This window comes from Strix uralensis, chromosome 25 (assembly GCF_047716275.1).
Source record: "Strix uralensis isolate ZFMK-TIS-50842 chromosome 25, bStrUra1, whole genome shotgun sequence".
Lineage (NCBI taxonomy): Eukaryota > Metazoa > Chordata > Aves > Strigiformes > Strigidae > Strix > Strix uralensis.
In genome coordinates this window covers 4,931,612-4,950,946 of record NC_133996.1, presented here as the reverse complement: position 1 = coordinate 4,950,946, position 19,335 = coordinate 4,931,612, and the positions used below count along the sequence as shown (strand labels likewise).

General features: G+C 39.3%; 1 protein-coding gene across 2 annotated transcripts in view; it reads left to right on the top strand.

Moving 5' to 3' along the window:
• The window catches only part of MACO1 (macoilin 1), a 30,149-nt gene that overhangs the window by 742 nt on the left and 10,072 nt on the right, over positions 1-19,335 (top strand). The window contains exons 2-6 of one of the 2 annotated variants that reach the window (XM_074894208.1): positions 8,587-8,728; positions 9,424-9,550; positions 11,611-11,734; positions 13,917-14,095; positions 14,560-15,055. In XM_074894208.1, the coding sequence (XP_074750309.1) occupies positions 8,587-8,728; positions 9,424-9,550; positions 11,611-11,734; positions 13,917-14,095; positions 14,560-15,055 (1,068 nt within the window). Of the gene's footprint in view, positions 1-8,586; positions 8,729-9,423; positions 9,551-11,610; positions 11,735-13,916; positions 14,096-14,556; positions 15,056-19,335 lie in introns of both variants that reach the window. The other variant, XM_074894207.1, reaches the window with a different exon arrangement.

Genomic DNA, 19,335 nt, shown 5'->3' with positions numbered 1-19,335 from the left:
TCCCGAGTGGGTTCTCACAGCTGGGCTTTCCCTGAGCCTGTGAACCGCGTGCTGCGGTGGTTCAAGAGCCGCCGCGTGGGAGAGCAGGCTAACATCTGGGCTGCTGGCTTTCGGCGGGCGGCAGTTAACGTTAAGAAACTTGGTTTTCACGTGGTGACAAAGGTATCTGTGCTGTGGCCTCTGCAGTGGAAACACGCGAGAGCGATAGGCGTAGCAGCGAGGGATGCGAGCAAGAACTTGTGTGGGTAATGCCTGGAGCGGGGATGGATGGCCCTGTGGTGAAAACAGTGGGTATCTGACTCGCCTCCGACCTACGAAATAGGAGAGGAGACTAGTGAAATGAGATCCACGTTCTCAGGCATGGGATGTACCTCATCGGTGTCTCAAATAAAAGCATGCTTTCCAGGTGTTTACATGCAGAACGCAGCAAAACATGGGTTCTTAAGCATTTGCTTGTTGTGAGCCTGTTTTTAAAGAGTATTTTAGAGAGCTGGCCTCCTGAGTATCTAAGTATGCCAAATTTTATATGAAATACAATAATGATGTGTTTCTGAATAAAGAGGAGTTTGTTTTAGTAGAGGCTGGAAAGCTGGCTTTTGAAAGTTATAGCAAGCATAATGTCCTGTTTCTGTTTCAGTTGGGGGTTATATATGCAGTGGCTGGAAGCTTGAGCAAACTCATACAGTTTGCATAAGGGAAATGGTTGATAGTGAGCTCTGACTGTAACAAAACTGTCACAATATACTGCTTATCCTGCTTGCAGTGAATCTCTATGGGAGAGTAGAGTATCTTGTTGCTTCAGACTCTCAGGTTTTTGAGAAAATGGTGCTTGGAATGTTAAAGAAAAAACATCCATTGCTTTGTAGTTAATATTTAAGATGACCAGTCTTAGGAAAATAATTCAAATATAAGCAATTCCTTATATAATTATTTAGTCATTCAAAATCATGTGCTCTCTATTACCTTTGAGATGACTGGCTGGAAAGGTGGGGTGAGAGAAGGAGGGAAGACCAGAAAAAGACAAAAACACCAGATGATGAGTGTGTTCAGCATGTAGAGCTGTAGTAATTGTGTGAACAGCTAAGAGAGACATCTGGCTTCTTGTACTAACTTCTCCTGGAATGCTTTTGTTCAGAAATAGGATTTTTAGCCTTTATTTCAGGTGGCATTTTGATAAACAGAAGTAGTCAGTGACTTCAAAGTATTACCCCACAGAAGGGAAAGAGAAACTAGTGTGAAGGCTTTGCCTCTTTGGAAATCTAACCGGAGAGAGGTACTTCTGCATGGATTGTCGCTCTTGTTTCTTTTGCTTTCCTTCTCTCTTTTTTTTTTCCTCTTTGTCCCCCATAATTCGAAGAGATTACATACAGGTAGCTTCTCATATAACTATAGATTTCTAAATTCTTGTAATTACTGTAGTTATTTACTCAATTGTCACCATGAGCTTACACAGACCAGTAAATACAGTTATCAGTAGGTAGCATCCTAGTGTTATAAGTAAAGCAGCTAGGCTGAACAAACAGCATGATTAAGATACTTCGGTAGGATTTTTGTTTGCTTTTTAAATGAAGACCAATCTTCCATCCTTGTTCCCTCTCCAATCTTTCAATGCAGAGCTAGGCACAACTGTCACTAACAGACACATGTGAGCGTAGTTAAGAGCTGCAAAGCTGAAGAGTTTTGGAGCAGGTGAAGCCATGAAGGAATTGTCCTTCAGTAAAACTCTGGTGGCAGGATTCTCTACATATGTAAATCTGAAGCAAATGATAAGAAGCGATAGAAAAATAATTTCTAGTCACAGAACAGAGTTAGAAATGTAAAATCCTGGGTTGCATTGAAAAATGTGAATATTCCGTCTCCCTGAACGTTAATTTTTTTGCCAACTTCTGCAGTATCCTTTCTGACAAGTTGATCTAAGGGTTCACAGCCTTTTTTTATTTGAATTTTTACAGCTGTAGTTCTTTAAAGTACTTCCCCCAACACTCACTACGTAAATTAAATGGAGTGTTTGGCCTCAGCCCCTCATAAACACTTTCAAAGTTATTCCTGACCAATCTTCCCCACCAAATTTTCAACAGCTGCCCTCTCTGTTCTTCTTTAGACTGATTTTTTTCCATTCTGCTGTTTTTCCTTCCTTCTTCTTTCTGCCTTTTTTACCCCTTTTTTCCCTTTCAGTTTAGTTTTACTCCCCATCTGCAGCTCTAAGGTACTCCAGGCTGTGTGCAAGTGCTGCCTTACATGCCACGCCAGCACTGCCATTAGCAGCTTTGCCCCTGTGTGCAGCAACTGAAGCCTTGGATGCCAGTGGTGCAGTGTCACTGCTTTAAGGGAATTTTGCTACCTGTACTCTGAAAAACCTGATGAATCCCAATCTAATATTATGTGCAAGTACAATAAAGATTTGTGCTATTTAGAAGTATTATAGTGCCTGTGGAAAGAACATCATTATAATTAGAACATAACTGTGCTTTCAATATAACTCCAAAACCAATAAAGTAAGGGTAGGAATTGTGAGACCTCTTGTTATTTCCACAGTTTATGTTCAAAACTTCACCTTTTCACTTTTTAAGCTATCCGTTGCCATTGTTTTACAGTGCTTGAGTGATTAACATCTTACACCTTTGGCACTGTATGCATTAAAACCTTAATTGTTAATTAAAGTATTCATTGTAGCTTGTCATCAGTTAAGCAATTAAAGTTTACTTGTTACTGCTTGTTTCTACGTCTTCCCAGTCCTCATCCTTGATCTATTTAAAATCCTTCAGCTTTATTGCTGATACTGCTTGTTTTGGCTCTACTGAGTCATATTGGCACTTGGTACCAACTTTGTAGCTGGTTAAATTTCAAGATGAATTCCACAAGTTATTGGCTTAACTTACGCTGTCACATTGGCTGACATGCTACGTATCACGGATTTCTTGACCATAGTCCTTAAACACTGTACCTTCCCTTAGAATTAGGATTATTTTTTTAGCCCTATATGTATATTGCCCATTATCACAGGCATTACCTGGGCTGGCAGCCAAGTGAGTGCCTGGGAGGATGCGTATGTGTCTAATCTCCACTGATGGCATAAGGGCAGGCTGTGCCCCTGGGCATCTTGTACCGGGCAGCATTTCTTGATACCATGATCCCTTTGCTAAGATACTGCCGTGGCTCTGTGTGCCACCTAACTTCTGATGTGCCTTATTTCCAAGGACTTGATTTTGACTCTGCTGACAGCCAAATAAACTGTAAGGAAAAACAGTTCATTACTAACTCTAGGAATGTGGCCTTTTTTTTAGTTGTGGTTTTTTGTTTTTTTTAAAATCCATAATGATTCTCCTACTGATTTATTCTGGCACTTTTTTTATAAGCTTCCTATATGGCAAAAAACATTTTCTTCTCAACCTGCCCTGGAGGTCTGTAACAAACCAGCAGCGCTACCTTTTATGACTTTAACTTAAATTCAGGTCTCAAATCTAATTTAAGCTTACACTTAAATGTGTTCTACTGTGTCAACCCCACTGGTACATGTAGTATTGCCTCCCTCTGCCAGTGACTTTCATTCCCTGCACACTGCAATTCCTCTAGCTTTATTTTATGTGTTCTGGACTCTGGTGTTTTCAGCTGAGTTACCATAGTGGGCTAACAGCTTCTCTTGTTTCAGTACTACAATACTGATCGCTGATTATATGCCTGTGGTGCAGCAGACTGTTACACTTGCTTTCAGAATTACTGTAAGAGTTTTCTATTTTGTCTTCTTTTACTTACATTTCCATAGTTCAGTGACTGATACATTCTATGCCATACCAAGACACTGAATAAGTAGTCAGGAAGGTTTCCTGGGATTCTTTACATTTCTCTTCCTTTTCACAAATTTAGTTGGCAGGTATTTCACAGAATAGTTTCCAGTATGCATACCATGTCCCAGCAGTCATGTTTTCTCCCTTGCATACTTGCTGTGCTCATTCTGTACTACTTTTTTTGTCCACTAGTAATAATCTTACATACATATATTTTTGTGTGTTTACATATATAAACCTTTTTCTTTGAAAGTCTCCAGTGATACTCAGATAGCATCCCCAGTTCTGTCTGGCATTGGATGGGTAACCTTGAGATGGTGGTCGTTGACTCTTGGTAATTTCACACGTGTGCTGAACTTCACCTTTCTAAAGCCTACCTCTGCATTTGGCGCCTGGCCAGCCTCAGGATGCCTTCCACCCATTGTCTTCTGTGAGTCAGGCTGCAAAATGAAACATCCCATCAATTCTGCTAAGATTCACTTTCCAGCCTTTGGGACTTGCTGATAATAGTAGGATAGAATAGAGGCTTAATTTGCTACCAGTTTGGATTTGGGGTGTGTAATTGTTTTTTCCTAGTGATATTTTTTTTTTTTTGGTAGATTTTTACCTTACAGCAAGCACAATATCTGTTTCTGCGGGGCAGTAAAAAGAGAACAAAGAGGGGGAAAAAAAAAAAAAAGAAGGAAATGGCATCTGGCACTTGAGGGAGGGGAGGAAGAATAAGGAGGAAAATTATTTGTTTGGAAATTCAAAGGGGGAGCATTGGCCACTGTTGGGTTATGAATAAATCTTTATATTCAGTATACATTAGCAATCAGTTGACCTTTCACAGAATTTGCAGCACTGTAATCACTGCTCCTTCCTGTTCAGTACCCTGCACTTCTCATGAATGTGTCCATCCTTTCCCCTCATCTTGTATTACCCTACAAGATTAGATACCATATGCTGGTTTTATAGGGAAAGCCCTGTCCTCCTTAAACCTCTGGCAGATGACCGAAGTCAGATCTTTTGACATGTGTCAGAAAATTGGATAACCCAGATTTTAGGTATTTATCTGCAACAATCTTCCCCTGTATTTGAGAACAAACTTGGAATTATAATTGGCATCATGGAATATATTTAAGCCTTTCTAATATAGAGGCTACAGAGGTTAAAAGGCACTTTTGCCTAGTGAATATTGCCTCTAAGTGAGGATACTGACGCAGCAGCTATCAAAATTGGAGAAATGTGTGGATGTGCCCAGAAAGATCAATGACTATCGGAGGTTCACAGGCACCAAATGGCTGGTGCTGGATTCCGAAGGAGCGCCGGCTGTCTGGGCTGTAGGATGAGCGGGTTGGAGGGGAGGCGTGCTGGGGACAGCCTAGATAACAATAGAAATGCACTGAAGGGAAGAGCGGTGTCTGGAAGGAATCAAGGGATTGAAGAGCAAAAATGAAGTAAAAGTGGCTGGTACAAAGCAGAGAGAGGGAGGAGGGCTATTGCTAAATTTTGTTAGTCATTTCATTCATGTGATCTTATTTGAATGGTCTGTTGTATGAAACAAAAGAACAGAAGAGTGATTAACCTGTCCAAATGGGAGGTCCGTTAGGCTGCTTTTCATTGGGGTTTAATTCTTGCTGGATGATTTTCAGCTATTGCTAATTTAAGTGTTCACTGAAGAGGTGTCTGTTCACGAAGCACTTGTAAATTAACCAATGAACCATGTGCTTGCCAGGAACAGCAAATCGCGGTGTGCTGCATACCTTTGTGGAAGAAGGGAAGCCGAGATTTGTGTTTCTTTCTTCCTCCTACAAAGACTCATTGCCATCTGCAGACTGCAGTGTGCGGCAAAGCTGGTTGTAACCCAGCTGTGTGTGTAACTGGAAGCTCAGCACGGTTTGTAAAACCGGCCCATTTCAAGGAGGGAGCTGTCGTCTTTAGGCTGCTACCTGTCTCGATTTTAAAGCCTGGGTGGAGTGTTTAGTTAGGGACTGCAGTCTCTTGACTCTGCAGTCCTGCATGCTTTAGTTGGGGGGGCAGGGGGTCCTGATGTAAAAAAAAAAAAAAACAATTGATGGAGTATAGTACCTTTAAAATGTTTTCTCTAAGTGCATGTATGCATGTGGACTCATGCAGTTGGATACATATGTAGAAGATATTGCACAACAGTGAACTTTGTTGCTGAGGCCAACATAAGTGGCTGAAGTCTTTTTATAAAAGGAAATAACTTTCTTGTGTCTTACTCTTGTATTCATTACATTCTTAATTGATTTTGAGTCCTTCAGATGACTGAGAAGTAGGGTCTTTAATACTGTTGGGAAAACCTTATTGTGAATGTTGTATTGTTACAATTCCACTTTAAGAGGTGGTAAATGTCACCATGGCCTTCGGATTGATATGAATTTAATATTAGAAATCACTTTAATGGCTGTATTACAGAACTCTTATTCAGCACATGCTTTAACTTAGAGTGGCACTTAACAGTTGAAAAGCACTAGTTCTGACAACCCTAATTTGCTAGGAAAAATGTAGTCTCTTTATGGAGTTCAGTGGCAGAAAAATAAACAATAGCCATAATTTAACCCAGGAAAAAGTGCCTATACAACACAACTGCTTTTTCAGCTAAACAGACAGAATAATGATTGCCTGGGTGTGATGCTTTTATGTATTTTCTCAAACCTTAAGACCTGCACATGTACAATTCAACAGCATGGTCAAAATGAACACAGTGGTGACTCCGTACCCAAATGTCTGTCACCTTTTATGTCTTAAGTATTGTCTGAATGCAGCTGCTTTTTACAGATTGCAATTGAAGATCTAAACTTTAAATAGACAGAGAACAGCAGCATATGCAGGCATAATTTACCAGGATAAACGTGACCATTTAAGGTTTTTTGGTGGGTTTTGTTTGGTTGGGTTTTGTTGTGGGTTGTTTTTGTGGGGTTTTTTAATACTTATATTGTAGTTTCAGTCTTCTCAGAGAGTAATTTTTGACTAAGTGGCTGGGGATGGTTCTGTAAAAACTGAAAAAAGCAGTGCCTTAACTTTTCCAAGCGCGTGTGTCATTAATTTTGTTTCCGTTGAATTAAAGTGCTTCCTGTAGCCTCTTTATTTGCATTTTTTTTTTTTTTTTCAGTGCCAGTATGTTAAACTGCAGATACAGAATATTGAAAAAGGCGGGGTGGGGAGGCCAAGATAGGTTAAACGTAGGAATAGTTGCTTATTTGTCTGAGACTTCAAAAATGTATTTTCTATGAAGTCTTTCTTTAGTTTGTGCTGATTTAAAGCATGTACTCATGTGAGTACATTTGAGAGCATTTATGTAAGTAGTTCCACTGAAGCAATTCCTTTCAGGGAGTCTAGTGACAGTGAAAACCTTGGCATTGGACTTTTAGGGGAGAGCCTGATAACATACAGTAAGTGAGAAAGCTGCGCAAAAACTCTTCCGTTGGGGGAAGCTGTAGGGCCAGGACAGCCCATAAGGGTCATGTTCAGGACCGTGCAATTAATCTTTGATTCACGAGAAAACAAAGTGTTTTGCTAGTCGTGTGCTTTGGAAGCTGACCTTGTGTGACAAGTAACGTCAGTGATAATTGGATGCGTAGTTCAGTTGTTTCTAAACCTCTGCTGGTACATAAGCCTTTTTCATAGAAGTTTTCTATTTTGTGTCTTCTCTGAAGCTCTGAGCAACTTCCTAAAAAAGCCAGATGTCCATGAACGGTGCAGAAACTTGACCCTACCTGGCACTGTGCATGCAAACTCTTGGCAACTTATCAGTAAACATTCCAGGGCAAAGTTCTGCTGGTTTTGTTGGCAGTATGATAGGGGAGGAAAAATGAGTTACTAAAAGGAAAAACTGCTCTTGATTTTAAAAAATAAAATTATATTTAAAAACCTCACCTTTGTTATAACCCAATACAGTGCAACAAGGTAGTTGCATTTTGGGGAACTGGAGTCACATACTAGGTCTCGGGTGCTGGATTTTGGGGGGAAAAGGATTTTTGCTTCCTCCTTTTTAGCAGAATGGACCTGGCTCATCCCTCAAGTGCAGCTGTGTTAATTAGATATGATCTCAAAATATTTTGAGCTCTGTAGCCAAGAAGGATCGTCAGTGGTTCAAAATGCAGGACTAAGAATAAGGGAATGTGGCTTTGAAATAATTAAAAAAAATATAAGTTAGACTGTCTGGTCTCAAGTCTCATGTGCCTCCGTTTTTCTGTTTGGTGGTTGGTTTTTTTTTAATGGATGCATTTACTTTAATATGGATGTTTTCAAATATAGCTCTGACAACTTGGTATCTAAACAGTCTTCCTAATTGCTATAGTTATAGGCTTAAAATATATCTCAATTTATTGGTGTTGCAGTTTGTGTTGAATGTGGAAAATGAGTGAACATCTGCAGTCTGTTGAGAGGGAACACAGAAATTTCTGAGTTCCAAGAGTGCAAACTAGAAGAGAAATATTTCAGCTGTGACACCATACCTGTTGGCAAAAAATCACTTTGTAAAATATGCTGCAAAGCTAAAGGGAGATCATTGCTGGATGTCTTATAAGAACTGCGAGTCTTCTGTTGCTTTGCTATTTTAAAAACAAATGCAGTTGAATATAATGAACTTCATTAGACGAGGCCTGATTTTAATGTAATAATAAAATTACCTGGTTTGTAAAATTATTTTGGATGAAGTTTTCTTATATGTGTTTTAGTTGTCTATAGTTTTTATTCCTGAACTTTTAATTTAAAAAAAAAAAAATGTTACTCTGTCTGTTGGAAATACTGACCTGAAATTACCTTTTTTTTTTTTTCCCTTTTTTCCTAATAGTACTTTTCTGTATCTGAAATTCCTGGTAGTGTGGGCCCTAGTACTGTTGGCAGATTTTGTCCTCGAGTTCAGATTTGAGTATCTGTGGCCATTCTGGCTCTTCATCAGGAGTGTTTACGATTCCTTCAGATACCAGGGTTTGGTAAGTATAACACAAAATTACTGTCCCTTTGTAGGAAAATCCTGCAAAGTTTCAGGGCATGTTCCATGTTATACAATTAACTTAATGGCACTGGTGATCCATTTTCACAAGAGGAGGAATTTTCAAGTGACTAGGTGACGTGGGCTCAAGTCTCTTTTCTCTGACTGCCTATTTTATCTGTGACAGCAAAACACATAGCTATTGAATTTTCACCATAGGAAAATACTGTTTGAATTCCTGAGATTAGCGAATTGGTCTAGATCCCTATAAAACAGGGTTTTCTTTAAAATAAAATGGCAGCCCTTGCCTGTTTAGATATTTACTGCTCTCTGAAAGAGTAAATGACACTGCTGGTTGGTCATGGTCTTTTTTCCAGAAGGACAATATAGTAATGATAATACTACATCAACAGTGTAAATGCAAATCTTCAAACAAAATAATAAGGAATAAATATAGCTGTTTGGAGGCTTGTTGGAAGAGTGGATGAGCACAAATTCTCAAGTTGTGCCCGTTCTCTCTTAGTTGGCTAAGTTTCTACTTTCATTGGCTAGACTGCTCCCTTTCTTTGCCCTGATTGTAAACAACACTAGTGTTTCCATGTTGAAATCATTGTGGTGTCACTATTAATAAACTGGTAATATTTGCTGGAATAAACCAAAACACTCTTCTTTCCCCCCACCCCTCCTTTCTTTTAGGCCTTTTCAGTATTTTTTGTTTGTGTAGCATTCACATCAAATATAATATGTCTGCTCTTCATACCAATACAATGGCTGTTTTTTGCTGCCAGCACCTATGTTTGGGTACAGTATGTCTGGCACACAGGTAGGTCACTGTTTCTTATTTACAACTTACTGATTTGAATATGTGTCTTACAGCTCTTAGTAAAATGCAGAAACCCTCTTCTATTTGTTACATTTGTTTTAATGCACTTTTGTTATATGTTCTTTTGCTTTCGTTAGTGTGCTGATTTGCACTTGATACATGTCTGGGTGCATCTTGTAGTAATCCTTAAAGCTTGATCAGCGGAACTGAAAGTGTATAAACAGAAATTCCAGAGCAGTAAAAAAAAAAAATTTTCCTGACTTCAAAACACTTCTGCAGCAATTCAGCAAATACAGAGTCCATACGAAGTTTGTGAAACAGTGTTACGTTCCTCCTCCTACTCAATCAGTGTGCTGTTAATTTTGGGTGTTATCATAGTTTAAATTTCCTATTAGTCAAATCTTTGTGTCAACTGGATTCAGTTTCTGAGCAAAAAAGCCTGGTAGTGCCAGTGGCTGCCCCAGCAGTTTGACACATGTATGGAAAAGTCTTCTCCCTGCTCCCACCCCCCCATTTTTTTTACCCTTAGTTGTTTGGGGTTGTTTTAATAAATTCTTGGCTAATGGGACAGCAGTTGGATAGGAGGGAGGTGGTTTAGTTTGCATGAACACTAATGCTTGACGTGGGTTATGTATATGTCTTTCCCTCAATCAGAAAATTTTAGGAATAAAACTTGAGGGTTTTTTTAGAGGTAAGTTTTCCCTACCCAAGTCCTTGGGATTTGGGGCTTTTGTAATATTTCATGTTAGACTTGCCATCAGATCACAAGAATTTCCAGGATAGCATGGATCATTTCTCAGCTTACTGGTGGAAGCAGTCATCTTTCTGACAAGTTAGTCATTTGTAATAATGACAATGTGGGAGCTAATGGAAGATACTGTGAACCAGTTGCTGCCCAATTTAAAATACGTAAAAATTCTGGAGTTATTTTTAGGATTGTATTAAGACGTTAAAGTGTTATCTGAAGTTGTTCTCAGGGTTGATGTTGAGAAACCCTAAAGGAAAAACCTGATGGGTCGGTTTTAACTGTAGCTATTGAGCCTGTTTAATATTTTAATTCACTGCAACCTTAGGGAGTCTTGTTTTTAAATGCTCATCTAAGTTGATGGGAACTTGCTCTTTGTTTTTTTAGGAAGTTACGATCTTTTTGGGTGCTATGTCTACCTAGCTGAAATGTTCAGTCCCTTTAGGCTGACAGTTTCTGCTGTAGGTTTCTCATTTACGCAGAGTGCAGCTATTCAAGAGAGGCCAAAGTAGAGACCACAGTAAATAACGTCAGGGCCTCAGAGTCATGCTCTTTTTAGTTTCAAATTTGAGATCGGTTTCAGATCAGCACACAATATGTTGCTGTCAGTACCTAATCAAGAACTTTGTTTATTTTTATGAAGCTTGTGGCATGTAACTGGAATTGATTTGTGGAAATTTACAGTGGCTATATTGCAAGCAACAGTGGCATTTTCCATTGGCCAAGAGGTTTAAGACCTTAGTTTTGCTTGGCTTCTGTTTTACATTCTCACCAGCAGTGCTGGAGAAAGAAATCAATACGGCATCCTAAATGTTCCTCTGATGTAGAGTTGTGAGTTGCAGACTGTTGTCTGCATTACTGTATATGGAGTAACCAGTACTGTGCTTACTCACTCCTGTTTTCTCAGCAGATTTGCTCACTGCTGCTACTAAGATATACCTAACTTGGAGTGAAAAAGTAGTCCAAGCTTACCACTTCTGACTCAAAGATCATAAGCTGTAACATTACCTCATCTTCTGCAGTTTCTTCCATTTGTGTTCCTTCTCTGTATAGGGTTTTGTGCCAAGCTATTTCATTAGCTGTGCATCTGTTATTTTTCACTGATGCCTTATAAAAGTAATAAAGCAAGATAAGAAGACAAAAGTTTACAGTTGGTTTAAAATAAAGACATAGTAGATACTTTAATGTGAAAAAACCCTCTTACAATTTCCTATATGTCTGAAAATTTCCCTTGACTTTTGGAATGTTTTAAAAACAAAATATTTGCTGCTTGTAATATATTACTAAGGTGTTTCTTCTTCTCTTCTCTCAATAGAGAGGGGTGTGTGCTTGCCAACAGTATCACTGTGGATACTTTTCGTTTATATTGAAGCAGCCATTAGATTTAAAGATTTAAAAAACTTCCATGTAGACCTTTGTCGTCCATTTGCAGCACACTGGTAAGTGTTTTATTCTCCTTTTCTTATTAACCTTTGTTTCACCAGGGAAATTAATATTCAGGGCTTCTTATTTTGGTTCAGGGTTTGGCTGTTCAGTTCTCCCCTCGCACATCTGTCATTAAATATTCCACGAGCAATGTATGCTAAGTGTTAACCAGGTGCAACCTTTCTGAAGATACAGTGCTTGTGAGCTGCAGGGAATTTGTAGCGTGGCTATTCCTAGCATTTCTTGAAAGTTCTTGTCATCTACAAATACTGTATTTATATAGTGAATAGATAGTGAAACTATTTTTTAGCTACTTTTACCAATAACTTATGTATCCAGTTATGAAAATTTTCTTCTTTTTCTGTAACAAAGTGCTCCTCTTTTTCCCCTCCAACAAGAAGGGTTCTCATGAGCCTCTGATTTCATAGTTCACCAGAGGAAGTGAATAAGCCTCAGGTTGAAAATCATGACAGAATATAAAAAACAAACACTTACTACACCACTTCATTGGAAGTGATAAGAGTGACTTCAGGCAAAAGCCTTAACTGCAGAGTATCTATATCTGGAAGAAATGCGCTTTTATTCTGCAAGTTTTTAGTGTAGCATGCATTGATTGGGCTACGTTTAAAATATGTCCTGTTTTTCCTGGAGTCATTTGGTCCAGTTCCCTGTGATACAGTCTCCAATAAATTAGACATCTGTCATTTTAATTTATATTGTCTACATTGTGCAATAAATCCCTTAAACACTAATTAAATTCTATAATAGGTTCCAAAAGCACTTTAGGAGCTGTGAAGAAAGGTCTTTCTGCTGCTGAATTGGATGCAAACATTTTGGCTTGTCATCAGAGTTTTAGAACTGTAGCTACAGCTGGCTTTACACAGCGTTACAAAAGAAGCATTGGCAGAGATAATGTCAGATGCATATGCAAATGATTCTTGCATTCTGGCAGCTGACTTAGAAATGCAATTTGCACAGTGCTATTACTGAGCAAAGAATGAGCAGATTTTAATGGTTAATAGTCATCTGCATCTGAGTGTTCCCCTGATCGAGGATACCTTCAGTGTTTAAAATGCAACTTCACTGCGCTTTGTTAAAGTACTTGTCAAAGATACATTTATTTTTATACAGAGATGTTTGCTGATTGATCGGGTATCCTTGTTAATAAATACGCTAGCATGATTTGTTAGCGTTCTGTTTCGGTGCAGTTGTCACAAGCTAATAAGAACACAAGCTAATAATTCTGTGTGATGAAACTGATACGCAAAAAAAAATAATTCTGAAGTTGTGTTACGCTTCTGTCACCCCCATCAACAAATGGAACTGCAGAGTCTGGCTGGAAGTGAAATTCTTCATATCTTATCTGTCAGTAAGATAAGTGGAAGAACTAAGTTTAGAGATCAGATATTTTTTGCTTACGGCTTCAAGGTCAGCCTCCTAAAGAAGGATTTCCAAAGGCAGTTTGTTGCCCACAAGAGATGTCTCAATTGTGGCCATCCTCAGCAGAGGCAGGTGGTTACTGAGGCTTCGCCTCCAGGGTCACTTGGAGCTGTACCAGGGTGGGGGATGGCACTTGGGCCCAAAGCTGTGTGTTCCAGCAGCTTCTCCAGCTCTTGTGTCTCAGTGAGAAGGTATCACAGGGCTGGTGGCAGAGGCGGCATTTTGGAGAACTATTGTTTTGTCTCAGCTTTAAAGAGTGGTGGAAAAGGGATCTGCTCTTCGTTTCTGAGTGCAAAAGGATGGGGCTAAGGATCAGTTTCTGCTTTCACCGTTCTGGATGAGTGTTTGTTAGCACATCTCCCAGCTTAATGTCTTTACATATTACATGGCCCTTTAGGAACAAAATTTGGGAACTTCTGCTGTATTTGGCTCTTATCTCCTTAAAAGATGCATAATTCCTAGTCTGGTGCTTGCCTAAAAGCTGTCTTTGCTATGCGTAGTGCAATTGCATCGTCGTGATCCTTTAATCTATGCTAGTGTTAATTGCTGTCTGTAATGAACTGTAATTTTGACTTGATAAAGAGGTGCCTGTGTTTTTGAACTGTAACTTTATTGTAGTGCAGCAAAAAAAAATTAATATATAATTTTCTATGAAAAGTTGTAATCCAGATGTACTCACAGCGATATAATTTATTACAAGTTATTAATTTGCTATTATGGTTACATTTTGAATAATAACATTGCTTTTTTTCTTAGTATTGGCTACCCTGTTGTGACTTTGGGCTTTGGCTTTAAAAGTTACGTCAGCTACAAAATGCGTTTAAGAAAACAAAAAGAAGTACAGAAAGAGAATGAGTTCTACATGCAGCTTCTCCAGCAAGCTCTGCCCCCAGAACAGCAGATGCTACAAAGGCAAGAGAGGGAGGCAGAGGAAGGCAAGTTATTACTTTACGTGTTTGCTATTATCTGCTATTTAAAAAAGAAAAAGCCTGCTAAGGAAGAGCTGCTTTAGTCCATGTTGTTTTGATGAAAGTACAGTGAACTTAGAAACAGAGGACCCAGAAATAAAATTATTTTGGCAGTGGTTAGTATGACAGTAGAAATGAATTATGACCTCTCTGTTTAGTTCTTTATTAGCAACTGCATCAATCTAGTCAGTCAGTGTTCTGTGAAGCAGTAGTATTTATTATTAAATCCCTTGGTTACTGTTTCCTGCCTGTAATGAGAAAAAAAAAGTCTTACAATATCACGTGACTTCTGATTTTCTTTTCTAGATAGACTCTAATAATGATTGTTTTCTGCAGAAATGATTGATGTGTACTTAATGATTTTTCTTTGTATGTCACAGTATTGATTGATTTAATGAACTAAGTATTTTTTTATTTTGGTATTTCAGCAGCCAAAGGATTATCTGATATGGATTCCTCAATACTTTTGCAGCACAATGGAGGCATTCCAGCCAATAAAAAAATATCTGCAACGTTGCCAGAGCTAGAATATAGAGAAAAAGGGAAAGAAAAGGACAAGGATGCTAAGAAACACAACCTTGGAATAAATAACAATATTTTGCAACCTGTAGACTCTAAAATACAAGAAATTGAATATATGGAAAACCATATCAATAGTAAAAGATTAAATAATGATCTTGTAGGAAGTACAGAAAACCTCTTAAAAGAGGACTCATGCACTGCCTCGTCCAAAAATTACAAAAATGTCAGCGGAGTTGTGAACTCCTCGCCTCGCAGTCACAGTGCAACTAATGGGAGCATCCCTTCCTCATCTACTAAAAATGAGAAAAAACAGAAATGTGCTAGCAAGAGCCCAAGCACACATAAGGACTTAATGGAAAATTGTATTCCTAATAACCAGCTGAGCAAACCAGATGCACTGGTAAGGTAAGTTTGATCTGAGCATTGTGTAACAGCCTGGCTTATCCTCCTTTTGTTCCAGTACATCAGATCTTTTTCTTTTTCTCAGGAAAATGTAATTTATGATCCCATAAACAAGACCTAATTGTCTAGTAATGGGATAAGATAACTAGGAACTGGGCCTTCTGGGTTCTGTTCCTGATTTTTGCCTCTGGTTTGCTATGCAGCCTGGAGCAAATTGCTTCCTTTCTACCTCAGTGTATGATAGTCACCTACCTCACAGGGGTGTTGTGAGGCATAATAAATAGCTTTGACAGTCATTTGATGGAAGGCATGAGAGAAATGTGGAGAATCATTATTAGAGAGCTTAGTGGGTGTGTTCTGGACAAACCTTCCATGGAGTGACTTTTATATCTCGGGGGAATTCAGTGGGATTTGGTAGTGCCTGAGCAGGTGTTTTGTCTTGGTTTTTTTTGTTCTGGGCTTTTTGTTTGGTTGGGTTTTTTTTCCGCCTTGAAATGTTTGGCTTCTGTTTTGATCTTCAACTCCCAAGTATAGATGCAAAGTATCAGCTACTATGTAACTCCTTAAAGTGATAAGTTCAGATTCTTGCTTGCACACCTGTTGCCTTACTGATTTAAGTACAGGTCACAGGGATTTCATTCAGCTACCTTGTAAACTATAAAGATTGAAGAAGTCACATCTTTCCATATGCTTATCTGAAGTTTAAAGAAAGATGTATTTATGAAATGCAGCTAAGTACTTACAGCAAGTCAGTCATGAGACATACGGTGTTGTCGTATGTTACCAGAACAAGTACTTGTAAGTAGTATGTAACTGTTTGGAATGGGGATAGAGATACGTCTAGAACAAAACTGTTGCACAGTTATGCACTTTCATACCATTCCTGGCATGTGTGTCTCTTTTTTCTTTTCTCATGTGCTGAACACTCTTTGGCCAACAAATCCTTGTTGGTTAACTTAATTGGCAGATTCACTTTCCCTGCAAGTACCTTTTGGTAATTGGACTTTTGACTCTGGTCTGTCTCTGAGGATTAGTGCTATGTGACTACAGTTACTTCAATGGAAATAATATTTTCTCCTCTGATAACCACTCTTCCAATTAAATATTCAGACTAATTGATACTTAATGTCTGTAGAGAAAGAACCTGTACGAAGCAAATAAGAAACCAGCTAATCAATCTAATCTGTGAATCGAATTCAGCCAAGATGAATGGGATACAGATGGCTCTGTCTTCAGCAAAGCTGCATCTAAATAAACATGTACAGGACTGCTGGTTTTGTACGTTGCCAGTTTCAGATGGGCATCTCTATACTCTTTATGGCTTATTTGCTCACTGAAGACGAGAACAAGTCAGTTCAGCTTTGCTGCAGTTCAAAATACTCATAAGTCTTGAGAAAAGTGCTTTATTGAATGACCTGCCAGGCTAAGAATTTTGTCCCATGTAGCTGTGACAAGGAATGAGTTTTAAACCTTGTATGTTTTAAGTTTTAAATTACACATTGAAATTTTTATGTGCTCTCTGTGTGTGTGCAGTGACCATTGTCATTGTAATTGTCCAGTGTGAGTTTTCTAATGCAGAAGTGAGCGTACAATAACCTAGACTGTGCCCTTACAGAATTCTAGCTCCTCTAATTCACTGGGCAGGGACTGCGCACACGATTAGTGTACTCTGAAAGTGCCTTTGTGCAACGTAGCCTTACTCTGCCCTGAATGTGAATTAAGCTCCTTCAGTCTCTTGTTTGTCAAGTGTTTCTGTGTGATACGTGGGTGTGATGTGGCTGTTGTGCTTCGTGTAGCTGCTTATTGTACACTGATTTCCCCATGCAGGCGAGCCAGGAGCACTTAAAACACCAACGTCCTGTGTGTTGTTGCTCAGTTTCTTACGAATGTAGATGACTGAAATCATTCATGAAATCTTGTTTCTATTCAGGTTGAGTATGTAACTCCTACACCAATGGAAGCATAAACTTACCTGACAAATTGGATGGGATAGAATGCACTTAAATTTAAAAATTCATGTTTATTTTTTTTAACTTGTCAGTTATCCTCTCCCTGGAGTGTAAGGCATTTGTTCATCATCTTTTCCACTTCCAGCAGTATTACTCATTCCTGTTATTAAACTTTTAGTCTACATCAATGCTGTACCCTGAAAAGGGCTGTGTAAAGTCCTGCATTTGTGTCCGACTTCCAGATCAGAACTGCTCAGCTTCCAAATAAAGATGCTTTTTATAACTTCTCGTCCAGCAGACTCGCAGCAGGATGTCAGAACCAAGCTGCTTTCCTTTTGTGTTCACAAATTATTTCCTTAAGCTGACTAACCAGCATTAAATGTAAAGTATGCCTTATGACTGCTAGGGACTCAGGATTAACAGGGGTTATCCAAGACAGGGAAGATTGGGGTTTTCTGACAACAAGACAGTTGTGCATGCTTGTTAACTTTTTGTCTTAAATACTTGGTGTGACATTTATATCTGAAAGGGTACTGCTAATCGGTTTAAGTTTCTATTTTACATATACAACGTTGCTCTTATTTGAAACAGTAAGTTTTTGTTCTGTCTGGTAACTAGTTAGTGCATGTGTGTTTAGTTTTCTGGAGAGGAAGTTACTGATCCCCATCTCTAGGTTATATTATTGTCATCTTGAGAGCTAGAGCAGAGGGCTTCTGGAGGCTCTGTCCCTGCTGATCAACCCTGAAAGTAATCTCTTAGGTTTTTTTGTTCCTATAATTGAAATGAATTATAGACTCATGAAATGGTTTGGGTTGGGAGGGACCTTAAAGCCCCTCTAGTCCCAACCCCCCTGCCACAGGCAGGGACACCTTCCACTAGCCCAGGTTGCTCCAAGCCCTGTCCAACCTGGCCTGAAACCCTTCCAGGGAGGGGGCAGCCACAGCTTCTCTGGGCAACCTGTGCCAGGGCCTCACCACCCTCACAGGGAAGAATTTCTGCCTTAGATCTAATCTAAATCTCCCCTCTTTCAGTTTAAAACCGTTACCCCTCATCCTACCCCTACACCCCTGATCAAGGGTCTCTCCCCCCTTTCCTGTAGCCCTTTTAAGTCCTGGGAGGCCACTCTAAGGTCTCCCCAGAGCCTTCTCTTCTCCAGCTGAACCCCCCCACCCTCTCAGCCTGTCCTCACAGGGGGGTGCTCCAGCCCTGGGACCATCGTCTGAGTATCTACTTCTGATGGATGCTGAAATCTGCTGTTTGTTTGTCAGGCACTTAATAATTGAATCTCTGATCTGAGCCGCTAATTTCCCAACACTATGGTAATTGGGCCAGTAGAGGGGGGGTTACATTTGTTATCTGGTGGAGGGATAAATGTGGTATCCCTTTACACTTAATATTGTTTGTCAGTAGGTACAGAGCAAGTTGACTTCTTGTTACTGTTTCACTGTCACTTCTGAGGTGCAGGAGGTTTTGTTCATGTTTTAGGGGCTTGATGTATGGGAAAAGTCCAAGCTGTAATTGCTGCAGATTTTTTTTTTTTTGGGGGGGGGGGGGTGTGTGCATATTACACAGTAATAATCCTGCCTCTAGCTATTTGCACCCTTAAAAAAAAACCAAACCTCAACCAAAAAAACCCCCACCAAAAAACACAAAAAACTGGCAGTGCAGCTTGGCAAAATTGTTTGTATCCATAGAGGTCTTGCCTTTGGCACATGAGGTGTTGAAACAAGCTGTCTTATGTACTAATTATTCTCAGAGGTAATGATGATATCTTCTGGCAATTGGACTAAGAATATTTGTGAAGCAAGGGCTGGTCTACCGCATCCTATTTTACTTTTCTAAAATTTGATATTACCTGCAGAGACAGCCTTGAAGGTTTTAATGTAAATTTCTGTCCATTTGATTCTAATTATTGTACATCTTCTATGGCACCATTCATGTCCTAAAAGTGCTTGCTGCTTCTTCCTTATCCCCCCTGCCTGAAATGGCATTAGTATACCAGAAGGCTTTCTGCTGTCAGCTGCAGTGGGGGAGATTGTCAATGTTTCATGCAATATGATGGGAGCGATGGAAAGTATAGAATAGAAAAGCAAAAGAATTGGGAATTTAAATTAGAAATCTGGGAGACAATCCTTCTAGCAGACCATTTTCAAGCCACTGTCAACATAGTGCTTGGACTGTTCAGAAACAGAATAACCTTTTGAAATGCCAGCTACTTGGATCAATGCTGTGTAGGAAAAAAATAAGTAACTCGGCTTTCTCTCTGTGGATTACTGTCTTTTTGGTAATGAAAAATGCTCTGAGGAACTGTTAGTAACAGCATATTAGTTACAG